The sequence below is a fragment of the Aspergillus piperis genome (genome assembly GCF_003184755.1).
Source record: "Aspergillus piperis CBS 112811 unplaced genomic scaffold BO85scaffold_7, whole genome shotgun sequence".
In the NCBI taxonomy this organism is placed as follows: Eukaryota; Fungi; Ascomycota; class Eurotiomycetes; order Eurotiales; family Aspergillaceae; genus Aspergillus; species Aspergillus piperis.
The window spans coordinates 773,339-793,569 of record NW_020291597.1 but is presented as its reverse complement, the minus strand read 5'-3'; the positions used below and the strand labels follow the sequence as shown (position 1 = coordinate 793,569).

At 50.1% G+C, this 20,231-nt stretch overlaps 11 protein-coding genes and 1 non-coding gene across 12 annotated transcripts; 6 read left to right on the top strand and 6 right to left on the bottom strand.

The window, feature by feature from the left end:
* The first annotated feature begins 192 nt into the window (after window positions 1–192).
* BO85DRAFT_519402 (wax synthase family protein) lies at window positions 193–1,818 on the top strand. Its single transcript, XM_025665048.1, has 3 exons — window positions 193–1,094; window positions 1,152–1,179; window positions 1,240–1,818. The coding sequence occupies exons 1-3, from the start codon at window positions 295–297 to the stop codon at window positions 1,663–1,665; spliced, it is 1,254 nt and encodes a 417-aa protein (XP_025516466.1). The 5' UTR covers window positions 193–294; the 3' UTR covers window positions 1,666–1,818.
* Window positions 1,819–2,935: 1,117 nt separating this feature from the next.
* BO85DRAFT_512767 (putative NmrA-like family protein) lies at window positions 2,936–4,052 on the top strand (the record flags this gene model as incomplete). Its single annotated transcript, XM_025664675.1, has 3 exons — window positions 2,936–3,265; window positions 3,331–3,425; window positions 3,485–4,052. 3 exons carry the CDS (start codon window positions 2,936–2,938, stop codon window positions 4,002–4,004), a joined length of 945 nt encoding a protein of 314 aa, XP_025516465.1. The 3' UTR covers window positions 4,005–4,052.
* On the bottom strand, window positions 4,019–5,959 carry BO85DRAFT_419261 (putative MFS multidrug transporter; the record flags this gene model as incomplete). Its single annotated transcript, XM_025657853.1, has 4 exons — window positions 4,019–5,541; window positions 5,591–5,644; window positions 5,691–5,807; window positions 5,871–5,959. The coding sequence occupies 4 exons, from the start codon at window positions 5,957–5,959 to the stop codon at window positions 4,101–4,103; spliced, it is 1,701 nt and encodes a 566-aa protein (XP_025516464.1). The 3' UTR covers window positions 4,019–4,100.
* A 302-nt stretch (window positions 5,960–6,261) lies between these two features.
* On the top strand, window positions 6,262–7,261 carry BO85DRAFT_448557 (SDR family oxidoreductase). Its single transcript, XM_025659967.1, has one exon. It carries the CDS (start codon window positions 6,386–6,388, stop codon window positions 7,184–7,186), a length of 801 nt encoding a protein of 266 aa, XP_025516463.1. The 5' UTR covers window positions 6,262–6,385; the 3' UTR covers window positions 7,187–7,261.
* A 300-nt stretch (window positions 7,262–7,561) lies between these two features.
* On the bottom strand, window positions 7,562–9,461 carry BO85DRAFT_448554 (putative MFS sugar transporter). Its single transcript, XM_025659966.1, has one exon. It carries the CDS (start codon window positions 9,091–9,093, stop codon window positions 7,891–7,893), a length of 1,203 nt encoding a protein of 400 aa, XP_025516462.1. The 5' UTR covers window positions 9,094–9,461; the 3' UTR covers window positions 7,562–7,890.
* On the bottom strand, window positions 9,183–10,109 carry BO85DRAFT_276364 (uncharacterized protein). The gene is made up of 2 exons (XM_025655148.1): window positions 9,572–10,109; window positions 9,183–9,505 (listed from the first exon to the last, which is right to left on the bottom strand). Exons 1-2 carry the CDS (start codon window positions 9,921–9,923, stop codon window positions 9,273–9,275), a joined length of 585 nt encoding a protein of 194 aa, XP_025516461.1. The 5' UTR covers window positions 9,924–10,109; the 3' UTR covers window positions 9,183–9,272.
* Window positions 10,110–11,494: 1,385 nt separating this feature from the next.
* BO85DRAFT_t141 lies at window positions 11,495–11,568 on the top strand. The gene has a single exon. It is a non-coding gene; the product is annotated as a tRNA-Ile (tRNA).
* Window positions 11,569–11,994: 426 nt separating this feature from the next.
* On the bottom strand, window positions 11,995–12,435 carry BO85DRAFT_458736 (Hsp20/alpha crystallin family protein; the record flags this gene model as incomplete). Its single annotated transcript, XM_025661602.1, has 1 exon — window positions 11,995–12,435. The coding sequence occupies one exon, from the start codon at window positions 12,433–12,435 to the stop codon at window positions 11,995–11,997; it is 441 nt and encodes a 146-aa protein (XP_025516460.1).
* A 404-nt stretch (window positions 12,436–12,839) lies between these two features.
* BO85DRAFT_276300 (uncharacterized protein) lies at window positions 12,840–14,056 on the bottom strand. The gene has a single exon (XM_025655147.1). The coding sequence runs from the start codon at window positions 13,705–13,707 to the stop codon at window positions 13,024–13,026; it is 684 nt and encodes a 227-aa protein (XP_025516459.1). The 5' UTR covers window positions 13,708–14,056; the 3' UTR covers window positions 12,840–13,023.
* Window positions 14,057–14,128: 72 nt separating this feature from the next.
* BO85DRAFT_448552 (uncharacterized protein) lies at window positions 14,129–15,260 on the top strand. The gene is made up of 3 exons (XM_025659965.1): window positions 14,129–14,507; window positions 14,583–14,798; window positions 14,896–15,260. Exons 1-3 carry the CDS (start codon window positions 14,380–14,382, stop codon window positions 15,038–15,040), a joined length of 489 nt encoding a protein of 162 aa, XP_025516458.1. The 5' UTR covers window positions 14,129–14,379; the 3' UTR covers window positions 15,041–15,260.
* Window positions 15,261–16,709: 1,449 nt separating this feature from the next.
* On the top strand, window positions 16,710–18,462 carry BO85DRAFT_448551 (glycoside hydrolase family 28 protein). The gene is made up of 2 exons (XM_025659964.1): window positions 16,710–17,664; window positions 17,717–18,462. The coding sequence occupies exons 1-2, from the start codon at window positions 17,035–17,037 to the stop codon at window positions 18,173–18,175; spliced, it is 1,089 nt and encodes a 362-aa protein (XP_025516457.1). The 5' UTR covers window positions 16,710–17,034; the 3' UTR covers window positions 18,176–18,462.
* BO85DRAFT_477195 (NmrA/HSCARG family protein) lies at window positions 18,373–20,038 on the bottom strand. The gene is made up of 5 exons (XM_025662826.1): window positions 19,821–20,038; window positions 19,548–19,759; window positions 19,338–19,488; window positions 18,946–19,278; window positions 18,373–18,878 (listed from the first exon to the last, which is right to left on the bottom strand). Exons 1-5 carry the CDS (start codon window positions 19,861–19,863, stop codon window positions 18,619–18,621), a joined length of 999 nt encoding a protein of 332 aa, XP_025516456.1. The 5' UTR covers window positions 19,864–20,038; the 3' UTR covers window positions 18,373–18,618.
* Window positions 20,039–20,231: the final 193 nt, after the last annotated feature.

Genomic DNA, 20,231 nt, shown 5'->3' with positions numbered 1-20,231 from the left:
GTGTCCCCGGTCAGCACAGGTGCAAAAGATAGCCATGTGGTCTATAATCGGTGGCCCTCACACTATTGAGCAATAGCTTGAGATATAGATGTTTTGAATATTGAAATTGGTGTTCAAAGACCTTCATTTTGTATAGAAATCAGAATTTCGATATGCTACAGGTGGAGGTGGCCGACTCGCTTGCCGCTTACGTTAGAAGAGCAGCCAAAAGCGGGGTAGGATTCAATCAGTCAGTCAGTCCGTACAATCAACCGATCAGATCCTCGATTTGGTTAAAACATCGTATTTGTTCTTATGGATATCGTTGCGTCTCTCTATCCCGCTCTCTCAGAGCGCAAACCCCTTCCCACCTATTACACGCCTGGCTGTCTCGGTCTCTCCCTGGTACCTTTTCTAGTAGAAAACAAAGGCTACTCAGCCTTCTCCACTTGGCCCTTCTTGCTCTACTTATGCGTCAGCTGGCCGTGCTTCACTACTGGTGATCCCTCTTCAGATTACTACAATAACAGCCATTTCATTGCCTTTCCGCTGTGGTACCTTGACTTTGTTTTCCTGACCCCAAGAGACGGCAAGGATGCGCCTGCGTTCATTGGCCGCCAACTTACAGATGAAGAGCGTGGGGATGAGGGGGGCGTTATTACTGCCCAGGGCCAGTGCTGGAAGGATTTAACGACGTTCTCACAGCGTGTGAAGTGGGCATTCAGGCTGATGCTGCCCGTGCATAGGGGAATTGGATGGAATTGGCAGGTGAAAGGCGTTCCTGCGGATCCGCATGCAAAGCTGCCAAGGTGGCAGTACGTGGGCTGGCAAATGTGGTGGGTGGTGTTCTACTACGTGCAATCTATGGGGACGTTAGCCGGACTGGGTCTAGGATGTGCCTTAAGAGCGCAAATCAGATCAGATGAGCTACTCAAGACAGTTGTCGTCAATGCTATCGTGGGATGGTCGGGTGCGGTGTGGATATGGGATAGGCTGAATTGCGCATATCGACTCGCGGCTGTCCTGGGTGTTGCGACAGGAGCGACGGAAACTTGGGAATGGCCGCCTCTCATGGGGCCATTGAAAGACGCATGGAGCGTGAGGCAGATGTGGAGGTATGTGCCACAACCTACACAATGAGGCCATTAAAATGCTTACTTACACATATGCAGTGCAACATATCACCAGGTATGCCGCAGGGTGAGTAGAATCCCAAGACAACTGCATTCCAAGAGATGCTCGTGCTAACAGAACATGTAGCTGCTATCGCAACCATCAAAACGTCTTGTTCGTTTCCTACGTCTCCGCAAGGGTGGTTTAGCGTCTAGCTACAGCCAATTGTTCATCTCGTTTGGGATAAGCTGCCTTTTCCACCAGGCCCAGATGTTCAATTTCACTCGCCGCGACATGGGCGAGCTGGCCTTCTTCATGTCGCAGCCTTTGGCCATCATGGTGGAGGATCTGGTGCGCTGGGCATGGAAGAAAACTGACATCTCTGGAAAGAGCATATATTTTGAGAAGGTGGTCGGGTATAGCTGGACCTTTGTCTGGTTCTCGATGAGTCTACACTTATACATAAGTGGACTTGTGCAGGCGCGCGTTATGAAAGACTGGCTGTTTGGATACACACCTTTAGAGATTGGTGATGATGCTAGACAGCAGCTACTTATGTGGTTACGTGTATAAGCTGAGTGGTATGGGCGCTAGGGCATGATGTGAGACTTCTACCCATTTCTCATCAGCCTTCGGTATATATCGAGTTCCAGGTATCCCTCTCGGCTCCACCTTATTTTATTAGATCATCTAGAGGATTATTAATTCGATTCACTCTTTTACTGTAATTTGTGTTCATTTACTAACCTTTTTGTTGTTTTGTTGCTTTGCTAGTATCCTAGCGCCTCAACATTTCTGACACTAGATCAGCTCTGCACGTGATTCATCAAATTCTAGAGAAATATCAGGAAATCTCTAACATTTATTATCTTTGCTAATAATCTCTGGTATACTAAATATCTCAGTCATTGCAAAAGTAAAAGACAATAAGAAGGAAAACCGGCGAGCATCCCAAAGGCCCCAAAAGCAATAGAGAGAGCAGCTGATTCGGGTTCAGAAAGTGTCAGAAGAGGTTATTCAGTGTCAGAACTAACATAGTCTGATACTAAACCATCTTTTCACGTGATTAAGATCATCCAGTATCAGAAATTTCCTGATACTCTCGCACTAAATTGAAGCCGCCGCGAGTTGAACCCCCGCGAGTGAGACCCCTTCAAACACGTCCCTGATCCAGAATCTGTGATACAGAAAGAACTTGATAGATGACTATTTTTTGATACTAAGTTCAGCTCTGTGATCTTTATATCATAATAAATTACAAAATAAATAAGATAAACAAATCAAATTCCACTAGCCTGATACTATGATAGTCACAACACTAAAATAATCTCGGTTATTATACGATTGAAATGTGAGTTTACAACCAAAAAAACTGATTTTGGTTCATGTCAGTCTATACTGAAGCAGTTAAACCACGTGGACCAGCTCATTCAGTATCAGACTCTCTTTGAACCAGCCGCACTAAATCCTGAACCCGCCGCAGCTTGGACCCCTGCAATTGCACACACTGCTTGGTAAGCAATAGTATGCCCTGGAAATAACCAGTAGATTAATTTACGTTAAAGAATGCAACAACTATAGCACAGAAAATAAGCACTAACATGTTAAAGATCATCCCATCCACCAATTACCTTCATGGACATGACGCCATCTGACAAATGGCTGATTTATCAGCAATAACTACTACTATCCTATATTCCTTTCATGTATAGCTTCAACAACACTATAACAATTACAATCACACAGATAATACCCTCATCCGCACTCAGTCTGATTCCAACCATCTCCACATCCACATCCGCACTCAACCTCCACCTTCAAGAAAAATAAAGGAAGAGAAACAATGCCCCTAACCTACCTCCTAACCGGCAGCACGGGCGGCCTCGGCTCCCTCATCCTGGACTACTTCACCAGCCACTTCCCCCAAGCACAAGAATCCACACACGGCGTATCATACGCCGCATCCTCCTCCAACCCATCCAACAGTGACCGCTTCACCTCGAAAGGCATCCCCTTCCGCACCGTCAACTATGACGACCCCTCAACGCTCGACATCGCTTTCAAAGACGTAGAGAACCTTTTCTTTGTGAGTACGAATACCTTTGACGTTGAGAAGCGCCGAAGACAGCATTTGAATGTCGTGGAGGCGGCGAAGAGGAATGGTGTTAAACATGTATGTTCCCCTAAATCTTATTTCCATTTGAGATGGAATAAATAGTAATGATAATGGTGTGATAGGTATGGTACACTTCCCTCGCGTTTGGAGGCCTCGGGTCCGATTCCAAGGCTGCGGTGCAGCAGGCGCATTATATGACGGAGGATATGTTGAAAGAGTATGTCACCCCCTCCCTTATTATGATTGTTTTCAGTGGTATTGATGGTTGGTTGATAGATCTGGGGTAAACTACACCTCCATCCGCGAAGGAATCTACACTGAAGCCTTCCCGCTCTTCATCAACTGGTATCCCCAGTCAACGACCCTCTATCTGCCCTCTTCGTCTGGGAAAATCGCTTTCACGCTCCGGTCGGAGTTGGCGGAAGCAACAGCCAAGTTGATGTTGAAGGGTGGTCATGACAGAGAGATCGTGCTGTTGACTGCGTCGGAGCCTGTTTCTGTGCAGGATATAGTGGATATCATTAATGAGACGACTGACCGGGAGGTGAAGATCGAGGTAGTCGATCCGGACACGTATGTACGGCTGAACGCGGAGAATGATATCGGGGGCAAAGCGGAGGGGTTCTTCCGGCAGTTGGTGGGGTGGTTTGAGAGTATTGAGAATGGCGAGGCTGGGTTTACGGATGGGTTGATGGGGGAGGTGTTGGGGAGAGAGCCGGTGACGCCGAGGGAGGCGGTTAGGGGGTTGTTGGAAAGGGAGAGGGATTATACGTGGCATCAGAATTATAGCAAGTAGTCAGTCAGTCTTTTGTATTCTTGTTGTATACAATGAGGTGGCTAAGTTGGCAATCAATGCTCTTATGCTTTTATTATAGGTGGTGGTATCACTTCATCACACGCGGTTGTCTTCCTCTCGATCGTGTTGGGGATACCCTGTGTGCGTGTCGCGATACACTGTCGCTTCTCCGTCGCCCTCTTTTTCTATGACATCTTCCTCGTCGGCTCCCCAGGTCGCTTCGCGCATGAATGGACTGCGTCGGCGGATCTCGGGTCCCTTCCATACTAGCACTACTGGCACTACTGACAGTGCTAGCCCGATGAACCCTAGCAATGACCCAGCCCAGCCGTACCCCAGGTTCTGGAACAGCTGGTAACTCGCCAGCGGCAGGAACGCGCCGAAGGAGTTCCGTCCCAGAGATGCCGCGGACAGAGCTGATGCAGCGTACTTCTCGTACGCATCAGTCAAGTAATTGACCACTGCCATGTAAATACTGTAGATGCCAATACCGGTGCACCCGATGCCGAGTGTTGGTACGATCCAAGGCACAGAAGGAGTACTGGACCAGCCATACCAGAACAGCCCGCCTGCAAACATCAAGCTGCCAATGATACTAGTATACAACCGAGCCTCCGGAATAGGTTTTCCCGGCTTCTCTGTGTTGCGTTTCGCCGACTTCAGATACAGCATGTCCTGTAGAGGATTGACGAGAGTGCCAATCAGCGCACCCACGGAGATGGCCAGCTGAATGGTCCCAGTTTGCAAAGTATTCATGCCGTAGTTGGCGGAGAAGGTCTGGACGACGCTGCTGAAGAAGAGATACAGGATGCCCCAGGCGAAGGAGATCCAGAGAGTGAAGAAGGCAACAACAGGCTCGGTGAGAAGCATGCGTGTAGGCCGTTCGAAGGAGATCTGCATCAGACGCCATACGCTGGTGTTGTCTAGCTCGGCTTCAGCATAGATGGGGCGCTGCTTTTCTTTGCGGAGCTTCTTGGCCCGACGGGTAAGGATCACGTCTGCGCGGGTTTCGTACAGAATGAACCAGAAGATAGGAAGGAGGCCCGTCAGGTAAATGATTTGAATGTAGAAGATCCAGCGCCACGGGGCAGTTTTGTGGATGGCTACGATGGCGGATCCGATGAATGGCCCCAGGGCAATTCCAACCACACTGGTAAATCCGAAGAGGGACATGGGGAGACTCCGCGCCTTGTCTCCGTACCAGACATCGCTGATGCTACCGCCGACGATGTTGATGGATACGGAGGAAGCACCACCGCCGAAGAACCGCGTTACTACGAGAGTAGCGTAGTTTTGGGCGAAGGCGGAGGGGAACAGCGAGATGATGAGGATGATGTAGGCGACAAAATAGCCGGGCATGCGACCGGAGGATTCAGTCAGGGGCACGAATATGAGAGGCCAGAAGGCTGCTCCCATGTTCCAAGATGTCGTGGCCCAGTAAAGGTTTGGAAATGGCGTGTTTTGGACATGGAATCGTTCTTCCATCCAGTTGTTGCCGGAGCCGTAGGAACCGGCCGGGATACCAGTGAGGATGGAGCTATACCTGTTAGCATTGCACCTTTGAAAGCAAGGCTAAGAGGACATACATGAAACAAACAGTAACCGTGAGAAGCCATTTGTAGGAAGTGCTCCAATTGAACCTACTTCTGTTAGACTAGTGTCCTAACAACTGCATACTTCACGCACGGATTGTCCGGATCATCCTTGCCATTCCAGGTATGGATCTCAAGGTCCTCCCTGTCACGCAGATCGTTGTGGCTAACTACCCCGACATGGGGGTCCCGGCGAAAGAACGATCGTACCCTGCAACGTCAGACTTAGTGGCTGTATGGACAGGGTCTGCTTGGCAATGATTGGCAGACTAACCGTCCCAGAAACGAATCATCGAATTCATTGGTGTGCACCGTGCTAGCGCGGCGCAGCGACGGACGTGGCTCCTCGACAGGGGTGGACATGACTATCTCTAAATTGATCCCTTGCAAGGTATCTGCTTGACAGATGCAGAGACGAAGTTGAGTAAAATAGGGTGCAGAGACCCTGCAGAACCTGCATCGGCCGGCGGCAAAATGTCGTCATGACCGACCCGGCCCGAGCAACGTCCACGAAACTCGGAACACCAGGGGAATCCGACGCTTTGAGTGGTCAATTCATGTCTATCCACATCTGCGTTGGAGTGGATGAAAGGTGGAGGAGAGCTGATTGCCAAATTCTGTTAGGGCTTGGAATGAAGCAACCGGTTTCGGTTATGACATCATCACAGCGATGACTTCATCACTTCCGAACGAGCATATAAAGTTGTGCCTGTCGTCGTATCTCGACAACATCAACAACAACAACAATCATCTACTGCATTCAACAAAGCTATTTCTACCTCAATCAACATGCCTATCCCCGTTCCCTCCGCCTCCAGCGTCCATGACCTCTTCAGCCTGAAGGGCAAGGTCGTCGTTATTACCGGCGCTTCCGGCCCTCGCGGCATGGGCATTGAAGCCGCGCGTGGCTGCGCCGAAATGGGCGCCAACATCGCCCTCACCTACTCTTCTCGTCCTCAGGGTGGTGAGAAGAACGCCGAAGAACTTCGCAACACCTACGGTGTCAAGGCCAAGGCCTACCAGTGCAACGTCGGCGACTGGAGCAGCGTCAAGAAGCTCGTGGACGACGTGCTGGCCGAGTTTGGCCAGATTGACGCCTTCATTGCCAACGCTGGCAAGACAGCCAGCAGTGGTATCCTCGATGGCTCCGTTGAGGACTGGGAAGAAGTCATCCAGACGGATCTGACGGGTACCTTCCACTGCGCCAAGGCGGTGGGTCCGCACTTCAAGCAGCGCGGAACCGGCAGCTTCATCATCACCTCCAGCATGTCGGGTCACATTGCCAACTTCCCCCAGGAGCAGACTTCGTACAACGTTGCCAAGGCAGGCTGCATCCACATGGCCCGGTCATTGGCCAACGAGTGGAGGGACTTTGCCCGCGTGAACAGCATCTCCCCGGGTTACATCGACACGGGATTGTCAGACTTTGTGGAGAAGAAGACTCAGGATCTGTGGATGTCGATGATTCCCATGGGCCGGAACGGCGATGCCAAGGAGCTGAAGGGTGCATATGTCTATCTCGCCAGTGATGCCAGCACATACACGACGGGTGCCGATTTGATCATTGACGGAGGATACACCGTGCGGTAAATTGACCGCGGTCGGAGAGAAAAATAATGTTTATGACATGTATGTAATGAATATGAATGTTCAATAGTCTCAATTTCTTGGGTATTTTGTGTATCTTCTCGTATGGCTCAAACAACCTGGCATGGCCGGCCAGGGTGGTGTAGCTCTCAGATTATGGATACAACTGCGTCAGTGTGGATCTTTGGCTCGGACTCGGAGGGGCTGTGGGGTTACAAGAACAAATAGCCACTCGTCTCTGCGGATCTCCACGGAACGCCTTTTTCCTGAAGATTCAATCTGGGCCTGGTCTCAGACTGATTTGGTGAGGGGTTTCTGCATCCGTTCGAACCTTATAATCGTGAGACGAGCTCCAGAAGCCTGGAGCTTTACGCTGTGGCTGGTTCTTTGTTCTCCCCGGAGCATCCCAAGTATGTTCATTCCCATCTCACGCTGCCACTTGCACAGCCAAGATAGACGGATCGGGAGGAGACATGGTAGGGAATGATGAAGGTGACATGGAACTGAAATTGAAGTTGGCGAAGTTGAAGTCCAAACCCGTCAAACAGAAACAAACTGGGCAACACCACATCCGGTCAGGTGACCTATCTACAGTGAACAATAGCTGGAAAGAAGCAAGGGATGCATACAAAACATGTCCAATTTAAACTAACTTCGAAAGCTATGTGATCCTCAATCAAGCATGTCATAATCATCAGTCATTACCGTCAACTCTTGCCCACCTTCGCATCGGCCACGTCCTCTGGATCATCCACCACCTCTGCCAGATGCATCCGCGGCAACGTCCTTGCCAGACGCGGTGGGTCAAACACGCTCTTCGACTGCAGGAAGATTTCGTCAATCTCCTCCAGCGACCGACCATTCGTCTCTGGGAAGAAGAAGTACACGGTCGGCACGATCACTGCGTTCAACACCGCGAAGATGATGTAGTATTGGTATCCGATCGTATCGAAGCCCACCGGGGTCACTTCGGCTAGGAGGAAGTTGAAGGTCCACACGGCAGCTGTTGAAACCGCACTGATGGCCGCTCGCAGCTGCAGTGGTGCGACCTCTGTCGCGTACAGGAAGGTCAACCCCGAGTATCCCACGGTGAAGATGAACTCGAACACGAAAAGGAACACCACCGCTACGACCAGCGCTGCGGTATCATCAGATCGAGACGTTGTTCCGGCTAGGATAGCCATTGAGGCGGACATGCCCACGGCACTCCACAGCATCAGAACTCGCCGACCGAGCCGATCAATTGTGAAGAAAGCGAGAAATCCGCCCAATGGCTGAGTGAGGCACATGGCGGCAGCCAGAATGCGTGATGGTATGGCATCCAGGCCTAGATATTGTTGGAAAATGGTTGTTGCGTAAAATGTGATGAGATTGATTCCGCACATCTGCTGGAACATCTGGCCTGCTGCAGCCAGCACCGTCCGATGGAAGAGTCGCTGTTCGCCCATGCTCAGCATGTCCTTCCACGATCCAGATCCCGAGAGTGCCAGCGACCGTTCAATGTCGCGCATAGCCAGGGTGATGCTTTCGTCGTTTGGGTCGACATCTGCCAGCGCAGCCAGGATTTCACGGGCCTCCTCGGTCCGATTTCGCTTTATCAGCCACCGGGGTGACTCTGGGAAGAATATGATGAAGGCCATCACCATCAGCGACAGGACGATCTGGAAGGCGAGCGGGAACCGCCACGACACGGAGTTACCCGTGACGAAGTAGAATCCGAAATCAATCCACAGCGATATTGTAATGCCCGCCCCAATGAAGATACCGTCTGTCACTACATGGGCGCCACGCTTGCCCGCTTGCGAGATCTCGGCCTGCCACACGGGCACGGTTGCAACATAACCGCCGGTTCCCAGTCCAAGCACAACACGTGCCACGATGAATTGAGCCAATCCGAAAGACGTGGCCATCAGCAAGGCCCCAATTATCGATATGGCTGAGGTGATAAAGATCACCTTTTTCCGGCCGAGGAGATCGCCGAGGTAGATGCATGATAGTGATCCGAAAATGCCGCCGACGGTGTACAGAGCGACCACCGTACCTGTGGAATGTTAGAATGGGAGGCATTTATGAGTAGCGATCAGAGTGCCTACCCTGAATGGTGGAGTTGTAGTGCTGCTGGGCCCCAGTGGTGGTCAAAGTGTTCATCTGGGGAAACGTCTCCGCAAACGACTCCAGCGTGAGGAGACCCCCCGTCACTCCCTGGTTGTATCCATAGCACACAAAGGCCGGGCAGACGACCAGCCAGATGATGGCGCGATTCAAAAGAGCGCCGCGTAGGCCGAAGTATGGTTGCATGGCTAAGACATGCAGTAGAAGATTCTATGCAACGATCGCGACATCAGCCAGGATGTCCCCGCATGTAATGATCAATTGGACTTGGCTCACGCCGTTGAACCCTGGTCTCCGGTGCGGACATTTTATAAAAAGGCATCCAAGCATTTGCATATGGGTCGGCCATCGGCGGCGCCCGTCTGTCGCGTGGACTTGGGCATTTCGGACTAGAATAGGATTCCTGTAACCGAAGCAGTGCCAAAGCCAAAGGATCGCAAGAGAACAGGCATCGATCGCCAAGCTGGCAGGCGTGTGTCTTCCCCGCTGGACAATTTGAGATCGTCGTTGGACTTTTCTCCACCTGCCGGCTGCCCTTCCATCGGATCCGGCCGATGGGGTTGTTGGACCTCGGGTCAACAGCCAGTCGGGAGTCACTGGGCCGCCAAGACACCCCCAGAAGCCTCATTGAATTTGGTAATGGCCAGCGTGGGAGATAAATAGATAAAGAGACGCTGGTGGTGCCCCATAATTGAGATAACAACGCTTTTGATGTTGCTGTTGTCCGATATCGCAAGAAAGAGCTGGGGGTGAAGCAGCTAGGAGCATCCCGATCGTGTCTAATTAGGCGATGTAAGCAGAACGCAACTCATATCTCAATCAGTAACGGTGCAGCATGTTTGTCAATCATCCCAAATCCGTGACAGCGAAGCTTAGGCAATTGCAGCCCACGTCTGGCTTGGCCAACGCAATCTGCATTGAGATCTGCGAACGGCACGGATATGATGCCCTGTTCAAACAAGTTAGCTGCTTTTCGACCACTGAGCATCTGTACGGATGACTGACTGAACCTTCTTGCCCCGACCTCGGCTATTTTGAGAAAATCGCCAGGTTCCGACTAGCGTGCATGCCAATCGCCAGGTCTTTTGAGATGTCTGTTTGACATAGGATGCCAGGACGGGGATGCCTCAAGATATAAGATATCAGGGGCTGTCTTTATCTCCAGCTTTATATGGCCATTCCGTATCAGTTTCAAGATATAGCTCAGGGCTGTTATTGGTGCTCTGATAACAATTCCGCCTAACGGGATAAGGAATCCTCCGTCCTGTGCAAAGGGCGATACGGGATCGTCAACGGACGGCATGTGTGATAGACATCGCGGAGAAAGTCAATCCCACGCGATTGGTCATAGTTTCTTGACAACTTGGTATGTCTGGTTGAAATATCGCATGTAGCACATGAGGGGGTTATAAATCTTTGGGTCAAGTGACCAAAGTTGAGTCGCCGTCAGCTTGGGTGTGTTGTGCTGGCAGGTTTGATGCCAAGAGTACGTTCCTGGACCAAAGGAAGTGGGGTAAATGGGGAAGGAAGATAGAGTGTAGAGGTAAATATAAATGGCGTAAGTCTCATTTATAGTAGTTGGTCATGGGATTGCACGCGACCGGTGGCATTGCGTCGCGGTCATTGCTTTGCAGCAGTTCATGTGCCAGGAGGCTCGATATCAGTGACCACCAGTCCTGGTGTGGTAGTAGTCATCTGCCGACTCTGAGGTATTGACGGCGGTATTCCTATTATAGCATTAGCGGCCTGCAGGCTTAGAAGAATCCCTAGGCACTGGCTTGGGTTTGAGGCTGATTTTCTCTCCGTGGAACTTGTTCAGTCAAATACTTCCATCCTGCTTCACCTGTCAGTGACTCGAGAGGACAGCATTTGGAGTAGGGCGGTATGTGTATAAATGGTATGGAAGCCGGATATATATATTAGTTATCAGCCACTTAACAGGAGGAGTAAGTTGATATTAGGAGCAGCTCACTTACCTTTACAATAAGCTCTTAGAACAATATTTATGATCAAAACCAGTAGTTTGCAAAGGTGCGAAGGGAGAATACCAATGCAGCTGCTATAGATGACTAGGTTGTTTGTAGTATAATGCCGAGACTCAAGCCATGAGCAACTCTTGAGAACTGTGGGGGAAGGTTTTGGAGCATTCACGCTGTGCTAAGATATATTACAAAGGTACAGTGCAACACATATCAACTGGGTCCCATAGCTCAGTTGGTTAGAGCGTGACGCTAATAACGTCAAAGTCGAGGGTTCGAGCCCCTCTGGGACCATCTTTTTTGGTTTTTGTTTTTCTTCCTGTGTGCCCCGAACATCTATCTCAGCACCGGCATGCTTGGCACATGAGTGGGGTAACTGGCTGCAAGAAGCCAAGAACAACTTTTTGTTTATGATGTCATTGCTTTGTGTTTCTGTACTCCAAATCCCTCATACCATGGTAGGCCGCTACAGATTATCCGATTTGTTTCACCTACAATAAATCGTCGACTGTTATCAAGAAGAAAAATCTTAAATGATATATATAGCGCTAACATGCATAAAGTCCATTCTCACTGTTGAAAACCAGCCAGCCTTCAAATGAATAGCTAAAACAAATACCGCTAACATCTTCCTTCCTTCACACGCAACTAACATAAAGCACAATCAAACCCATATCATACACGCACCAAACCCCTTAACCCCAAGGAATGTAGTAGCCCCTATTTAATATCAATCACCTTCCTCTCTTCCTCCACCTCTCCGCCAACCTTTGGCACTTGAATCGACAACACCCCATCCGTCAACTTCGCATCCACATGCTCCCGATCCACCTTGGCCGGGAAACTAAACGAGCGACGGAACTCTCCCATCGTCCGCTCCGAGAACCACCAGTTCCCATCCTCACCCTCCGTACTGCGCACACTGCGACCCCTGACGTTCATCGTACTAGGATCAGTGAACTCAATCGTGACGTCTTCTTTCTTGACGCCGGGGAGGTCGCCATCCAGGATATACGCGTCTTTTGTTTCGCGGAGGTCAAAGCGCGGGGAGTTTGCGAATAGAGAATCTGTAGCGGTGGATGTCGTGAGATAGTTGTCTAGGTCTGTGAAGGCGCGCAGGAGGGAGGGGACCGGACGGGGGTGGTGTGGCAGGAGGGACATTGCTCTTGGTGTTGTTGTTTGTAGATTTCGTAAATGGTGGATTGGGCATCTGGTGATGGTTGGGGTTGTTCTGAGGAGGCGGGTGGTTTGTTTGAGCATTGTTGGAGTTCTTTGCTGCGATGGTTGTTGCTGCCTGGCGATGGTCTGTCTTATTTGTACATTATTGTATGCGGTGGAACGTGCAAACTGGAATGGCGTGGTCGGGGGACATGCTGTCATTTGTACGCGGGTGGCTCGCGCGGGGTCTTTTCAGATAGAAACTCCTAGAGAGAGCATGCGCCTTCCTTTGATTTCTGACATGCATCAAGAGATGGGTCTTGAATCTGGGTCCCAAACTAAGTGGAAATCCGGGGATGCGTGGGGTTGGAAGTCAAGGTGGTCTTGGAGGGTGCGGTTCCATGGGTGAGGGTTACCGCGCCTGGATATCTATGCCGGGTGGCATGATGGTAGGGCTTGTGACTGTCGTATCCAGAAGGTTCTGGTGCGAAACAGTGAACAAGTGGATATTTCTAAGAGTCATAGGACGTACGTGGAGTGGATATTACTTAGGAAAGATGGAGGAGGTACAGCGCCGAACACAACGTCAAATCAACCAATCCTCATCGCCGCCTCCGCCAAACTCACACTGCCCAATTCTTGATTTCGGATTACACTGACCAGATAGTTCACCCCATAGTCTGACGCCGCATGCACTACCACATTTTCACCAAATCCACAATCCCGTTCCCCCTCTCCGGCCTCCACATACGCCGCATAACTGCCCTTCAGAATGCCATCTTTCTCCGACAACAAGACTCCCTTCGCGTACTCCCTTGCTTGCATGTAATCCGTAAATGTGCCCTGCACTATCACCTCCCGCACTGTGCTTTCCCCTTCGATGGCATCATATTCTACATTCGCCTGCACGACGTAAAATAGCGGGATAGAGATGCGGCCATCGTCGAGATCGGTGGTGAGCTGGAGCTTGTTCTGTGTGGTATCGATGCGGACGCGGAAGGTGGTGCCGTCTGGCGCAACGGCGTAAATGGCGAGTCCTGTGCGATCGGGCAGGTTCTCTTGTTCAAAAATGTGGGCGCTGGTTTCATAGGTTGGAAAGAAGTCACGCTCGTAGCCGGCGTCGTAGAGACAGCTGTGCGCCGCGGCTTTGGCGGCGAGTAGACTGGTGTAAGTTCCAGGGATCCGGAGGATTTCGACGAGATTATTGGGGTTCTTGTTGAGGCGAGTGATGGTTAAGAGGACATGATAAAGGTGTTCGGGGATCTTGGAAGGCATTGTGGGATCTTTGGCTGTTGAAAGGTGCAGTATTGAGAAATTAATCAAATAGTTATAGTTGGTTTGAGATGTAGGGACCACAGAGGGTCGAACATCATTCCTGGGCCTGTCATGCTTTTAGATCATTTGGAGAGGCCTAGACGTGGCTATAGAAAGTCTAATTAGCGTGGCATGTCTAGCTGCTGATATCGGAGATCTTCCTCCATCTGCCTGAGACGAGGATCTTATCATGTGGCCTGACTGTTCTGCATGCTGTAAATGCCCAGCAATAGGCTCCTGCTACATTGACAGCTGGAAATCAGCGCGTCACTATGACCAGCCTGGCTTACTGCCATGATTAGTGGGATCAGAAACCAAAAGTTTATTTGTGATGCTCCCCTGGAAGCACAAGGCAGAAGGTACCCGGCTGGCTTTATTTCATGGTCGGCCCATGCTCCACCCCCAGAAAACCCTCTCCCCCCGCATTTCCTCCTTCCTCTTTCTTCCAAGCATTCTCGTGAGATTTCTCTGACTTCGGCATTCTTTCGGCCGCAAGACCATGTCCCTCGGGCCTGTTATATTGATGGACCTCCCTATGGAACGATATATCCCTCGCTCTCATCCCCTTGAAGACACCCTAAGCAATTCGTACTATACAGGGTAGACATCCCAGAAGGGGAGCGATCAAAAACAATGGCAGAGCCAGGCGCGGAACAGACTCCATATCCAGAACCAGGAGAACCACCAGTTCCCGACAAAGCTCTTCAACTCCAAATTCTTCTCATCCTGTGTCTGAGCGTGTACATAATCACTGCGATCTGGTATAATTCTAGCTTCTACCTCGCTCCTCCTATCTGATAGAAGCTGTGCTAAAATTGGATAACCTGGTGCTATAGTCTTCTTCTGAAATCTTACTGTATTGCCTATGGCACTCTCGACTTCACCTCTACGCCTGCCACAACCCCGGACCATACAGCCGCATGGAATTCTCTCCAGCGCCTGAAATCCCTTAACCGCGTCGCGCCCCTCAAGCGTTATGATTCGTGGTATACCACCACTGTCTGTCATGAACGGAGTCCGTTATTAAGTAGGGATTGGGAAAGTAGCATCTGGTTGGTCCATTCTTCGCATTCAATTTCTGACTATTGTTGTGATTGGACGTGACTCTATTCAAGCAGACACTAACAGATATGATGTTTGTAAATATAGTGCAATATGCCTCGAAACTGTGAACAAAGCAGATGTCATACATGCGTTGCCCTGTAAGCATGTATTTCATCGACAGTGCCTTGAGACCTGGTTTCTCGAGTATCACAATGCGTGTCCCGTTTGCTGGCGGGTGTTTTTCGCTTGACCTTGACCGAGCACTGGCTGTGATCATGGAATTTGCTTGATGGACTGACCACAGGTTGGTTGACCTGTATCGTATCATATATTGTCGGTCGTGTGCATAGGCATCATGGTGTATTTGCATTCAGTTATAGTAGCTGAACTGGGTAAAGCACTGTATGGAACCAGTCGCAGCATAGAATGAACCTATCATGCAAAGGTATTTTTTAAATCAAGTTAGTCGAGTCCAGGTATACTCGTAGCTACCTCCAAGACCTAGATACTAACTACCTCTGTTGAAAAGCCGATGTTAGGAAGCCTCACGCAGGCGATAATATGTAAGCAATGTATGTCTTATTGAAAAGACAACGTGACCTTGGCTCCCAATCCTCACTTCTCCCGCTTTCACTCCTCCACCCCCTTCGAGAACTACATCTCACCCAGCACGCCCTCTGCTCTCAACAGCGTCGTTTGCTTTTATTTGGCGACTATTTTACCATCCTGGAACATATGATCAGATGATGGAAGACGCCCAGCGTTGCTAGCGCTCTGCGCGGATAGCAACTAATTACTGCCATATGCGAAAAGTTGTTAGTCCGCATGTGCGGTTCGTTTGGCGCTTGTATGGTGGTAAGATTCCTAACTCTTCATAATGCCCGGATAACCGCTTATCAAAGCCAATGTAAATAGGACAATACTCTTTCCGCTCCTAGGACGATGACGGACGGCTGCATTATTTCGATGCCAGGAGGATCTCCTGTTGGGAATGCTCGACATAGATTGCTTCTACAACCTGACGGGAGGAGCGATAGAGCGAAGCCGCTATCAGGTGGGCAATTTATGAAGAGCGTAATAAGCGGGTCAATATAGTTCACCTACACTGCAGGGGAATCAAGGGGTGCCGTTTGCCTTTCAGACATGACCTTTTTGCGCCAGAATTGCCGTGTATCCTGTCCGAGGAATGGGTTCATCGAAGGTATGCCAGTATTTGCGCTCGATAGCATCATTCAGATTTTGAGGCTACCAGGTTAATGCTGCAGCAGATAAAAAGTCCTGCTCAAGCTGCAATCGAAAGACAAAACTTGATTGTGACCTTCCCACAATGAACCGCCCCCTATTCACTGTGTGGCCAGTATAGTCCGCCGGATTCGCTCACCGTTAGCCAATGGCTTCCTCCTTTCCTGTCTTGTCCTTCCTCTTCTTGACTGGCCCCACTCCAGGTTGCTTATTGCCGGCAAGCTTTCAACCCTGATTAGCGAGCTTTGCGCACTATTCCTGATCTAGCTGCCGAAGGAACGGTTGGACGCTGCACTAGTTTCAGGTCGAACCTCTGATATTAATATTAACTACAGACTAGCCGATCACGCTCCGGATCTGGCACAGAGTGATTTTATGAACCGTTCATTGGTGGAATTTGCAAGGCACCGTAAATGCCGCAGACCCTGCATTTCAAGCTGCTGCCTTACTGGGATTAATATAGCTGCAATCTCGTACTCGTACCCTGCAGAACCGGCTTGGATCCTAAGCACCTAATCCGGCACCCGCTTCCTCCAGGACTGACGGCTGCTTGTGAAGGCAAGTTATAGTGTTGCTTGCTTATGTGCTGAGCCGGCGTTTCTCCGTCTTGTCACCTGCGACAATAGGTCCACGCTCGTGAGATAAATTTTGCGTTCTTTTCATCGATATGCGAACCTGTTCAGTAACCCGCGGACCCCGTCGGCTGATCAGCCACCACGGCTCGTACAAATTAAATGCCCACCATACAGAACTTGCGTTCATTAAAAAAGAAGGTAACCTTTGAGACAACATGTTAATATGAAACGGGGGCCCTGGACCAGAATCTCTCCAGGGGCTGTCGGCAGTTATGGATTTCCAATCAGAAGAGATTCGCTGAAGTTGTGACTATAAGAACCTCATGCCTGCTGATGCTGAGGTTAGTTTGCTCATTATCCTACACTCATTTGACATCAGACCGATTACACTCCTTCTGTCGGTTTTTCTATCACTATCGTTTTGATCATGCACTCCTTTGCTTCTCTTCTCGCCTACGGCCTAGCTGCCGGCGCCACCCTCGCTTCCGCCTCTCCCATTGAAGCCCGGGACAGCTGCACCTTCACCACGGCTGCTGCTGCCAAAGCGGGCAAGGCGAAATGCTCTACCATCACCCTTGACAGCATCAAAGTGCCCGCTGGAACCACCCTCGACCTGACCGGTCTCACCAGTGGTACCAAGGTCATCTTCGAGGGCACTACGACCTTCGAGTATGAAGAATGGGCAGGCCCCTTGATCTCCATGAGTGGCAAAGACATCACCGTCACTGGTGCCTCAGGCCACCTCATCAACTGCGACGGTTCGCGGTGGTGGGACGGTAAGGGGACCAGCGGAAAGAAGAAGCCCAAGTTCTTCTACGCCCATGGCCTTGACTCCTCGTCCATTACTGGACTGAATATCAAGAACACTCCCCTTATGGCGTTTAGTGTTGAGGCGGATGACATCACCCTGACTGACATTACCATCAACAACGCGGACGGTGATAGCCTAGGTGGACACAACACTGATGCGTTTGATGTTGGTAACTCGGTCGGTGTGAATATCATCAAACCATGGGTTCATAACCAGGATGACTGTCTTGCGATTAATTCTGGCGAGGTAAGCAGCTCTACATGTATGCGTGATTTGTAACTATACTTAAATTCTATAGAACATCTGGTTCACCGGCGGGACCTGCATTGGCGGCCACGGTCTCTCCATCGGCTCTGTCGGCGACCGCTCCAACAACGTTGTCAAGAACGTCACGATTGAGCACTCCACCGTGAGCAATTCCGAGAATGCTGTTCGGATCAAGACTATCTCCGGTGCCACTGGCTCCGTGTCTGAGATCACCTACTCCAACATTGTCATGTCCGGCATCTCCGATTACGGCGTCGTTATCCAGCAGGATTACGAGGATGGTAAGCCTACGGGTAAGCCCACGAACGGTGTCACTATTACGGATGTCAAGCTGGAGAGCGTGACTGGTACTGTGGATAGTAAGGCTACTGATATCTATCTTCTTTGCGGATCTGGTAGCTGCTCGGACTGGACTTGGGACGATGTGAAGGTCACTGGGGGAAAGAAGTCTAGCGCTTGCAAGAACTACCCTTCGGTGGCTTCTTGCTAGGTTAGTAGGTTGGTCGGTTGTAGCATTTGCTAACAATTATTTGCTTTAAGGGGTCAAATAGATTTTGTACTAAATGTTGTGGAGAAGAGATAGCGTCTAGTAAGCTTCAGTGGTGGCAGCGTGTATATCTATTTACAATGTTAATTATCGCATGTTTTTAGAGATCAAATACTCAGTTAAAAGGGTTCGCCCTCAGCCACAGATAACCAAGTCCCTCGGCAGGTACCAGGCCCCGGGAACCACTGCCTGGCCTTGATTCTTTGCAGATAGTTCTCTTAGTAAATCAAGATGGTATGCTAAGTTAACGATGCAACCAAATTCACCGCTACTCCAACCCGCGCATAACGCATACGCCAGAAGTGCAAGGGATAAAGACAGCCAGCTCTGTCTTTGCGCAAGTAACTCTGCATAATCCAGTTTCTGACATAGTATAGTAATCTCTTCTACACCTTCGCAAACTCCCTCTCCATAAACTCCCTCACAGTAATAAGCGTCTCCCTCCCCTTCTCCCCCTTGGCCTTAAACGCCACCTTCTTCAACGCGGCAGCAGTCTGAATCTCCGTAGGCCCATTACCGAAGTACTCCCCATCCCTAAACTGCGAATAGATAAAAACATCCCGCTCTTGCTCCCTCCAATACTCCCCTTTTGTATTCATGTCGTTCGGGTCCGTCAGAACCTCATACCGGGCTTTCTTGCCAGTCACTATACCCATCACCGTCAGCAACCATCTTTCCCCAGACAAAGAATAATAATAATAGAAAAACCTTACCAGCGACAAACGTATTCACCACCTCCGCCGACGAAACAATATCACTCGACCCCTGAATCAGCCGTCTATTCCACCGCAACGGGTTAACAAAAACCCCATGAACCAAATCCCCAAAGTCATCTTTCATACTGATCCAGGGGAAATCTTCCTTCCCGCCCCAAAAGGGCGTCTTGTATGTTAGATAACCCTCAGAATCGGGAAATGTGGGCCATCCGCCGAATAAGTCGGCATAGTCTGGCTCGAGCCAGTTCTCCATGAACCACGCGGCTACGATGGGGGTTACGGTTTTGAAGCCCTTCGTGGTGTAGGCCTGTCGTTCGACTTGGATTTTTACTGTATTCTCAATTATTAGTCTAAACAATGGAGGTATGAAATGGTTTGTGGATACGCACAATCAAGACCAGGACATTTCACTGCCCAATTGGTCATTTCTGATATCGCCAGACCGGAGCTATACACTAAGTGCTGCACGCCGGATAAGGCCGCGCATTCGATGATGTTGCTGCCTAGGTCGGCGTCGTTGAGGCCTTTGGCTTCTAGTTCCTACAGTATATCCAAGTTAATATCATTACCCCAGTCATATGAGTAGGAGTAGGACAAACCGGATCCTCCGAATTCGTATTCACAAACGCCCCCCAACTACCCGAAAACGCCTGCTGAAGTTCCTGTCGGTTGAACCCATCGGCTTTGACTAGCTCTGCGCCTAGGGAAGCCAGTTCTTTGGCTTTGCTTGACGATGGGTTCCTGGTTATGGCCCGGACGTGAAAAGTTGGGTTTTGTACGAGAGAGCGCACGACGGAGCTGCCTTGGCGGCCTGAATGGGTATATAGTTAGTTTTAGGTATGGAGGAGAGGAGGGTAAGGGGGGCTAAGTACCGGTTGCACCGAAGACGGTGATGGTTTTGGTGTCGATTGTCATGGTGGAGAGGGAACTGGGCTGTTGGGATTTGTGATGGGGAAAGTATGCTGGCACTGGGGATAGTTACTACTATATGAGATGTATATAACTGTCTTCGCTATATAGCAGATGGGTTATGATGTTTGAGTCTGGAATGTCTGCATGATTCACCGCTCCTGCTTGGTGCATACTTCTGGATCGTTGGATTGTCTCATCTACAGTCTAGCCATGGGGTCCAAGTTTATGCGGATAAAGCACGGAAATCTATCATCATATGACAATGTGCCTGCTAGGCGAGGGGGACTGACAAGCCTGCTCGACTTACCTACCAAGCACAGCAGTTGGACAGTCAGACGCACAAAACCGGGTATAGTTTCTTGCGTGGCAAG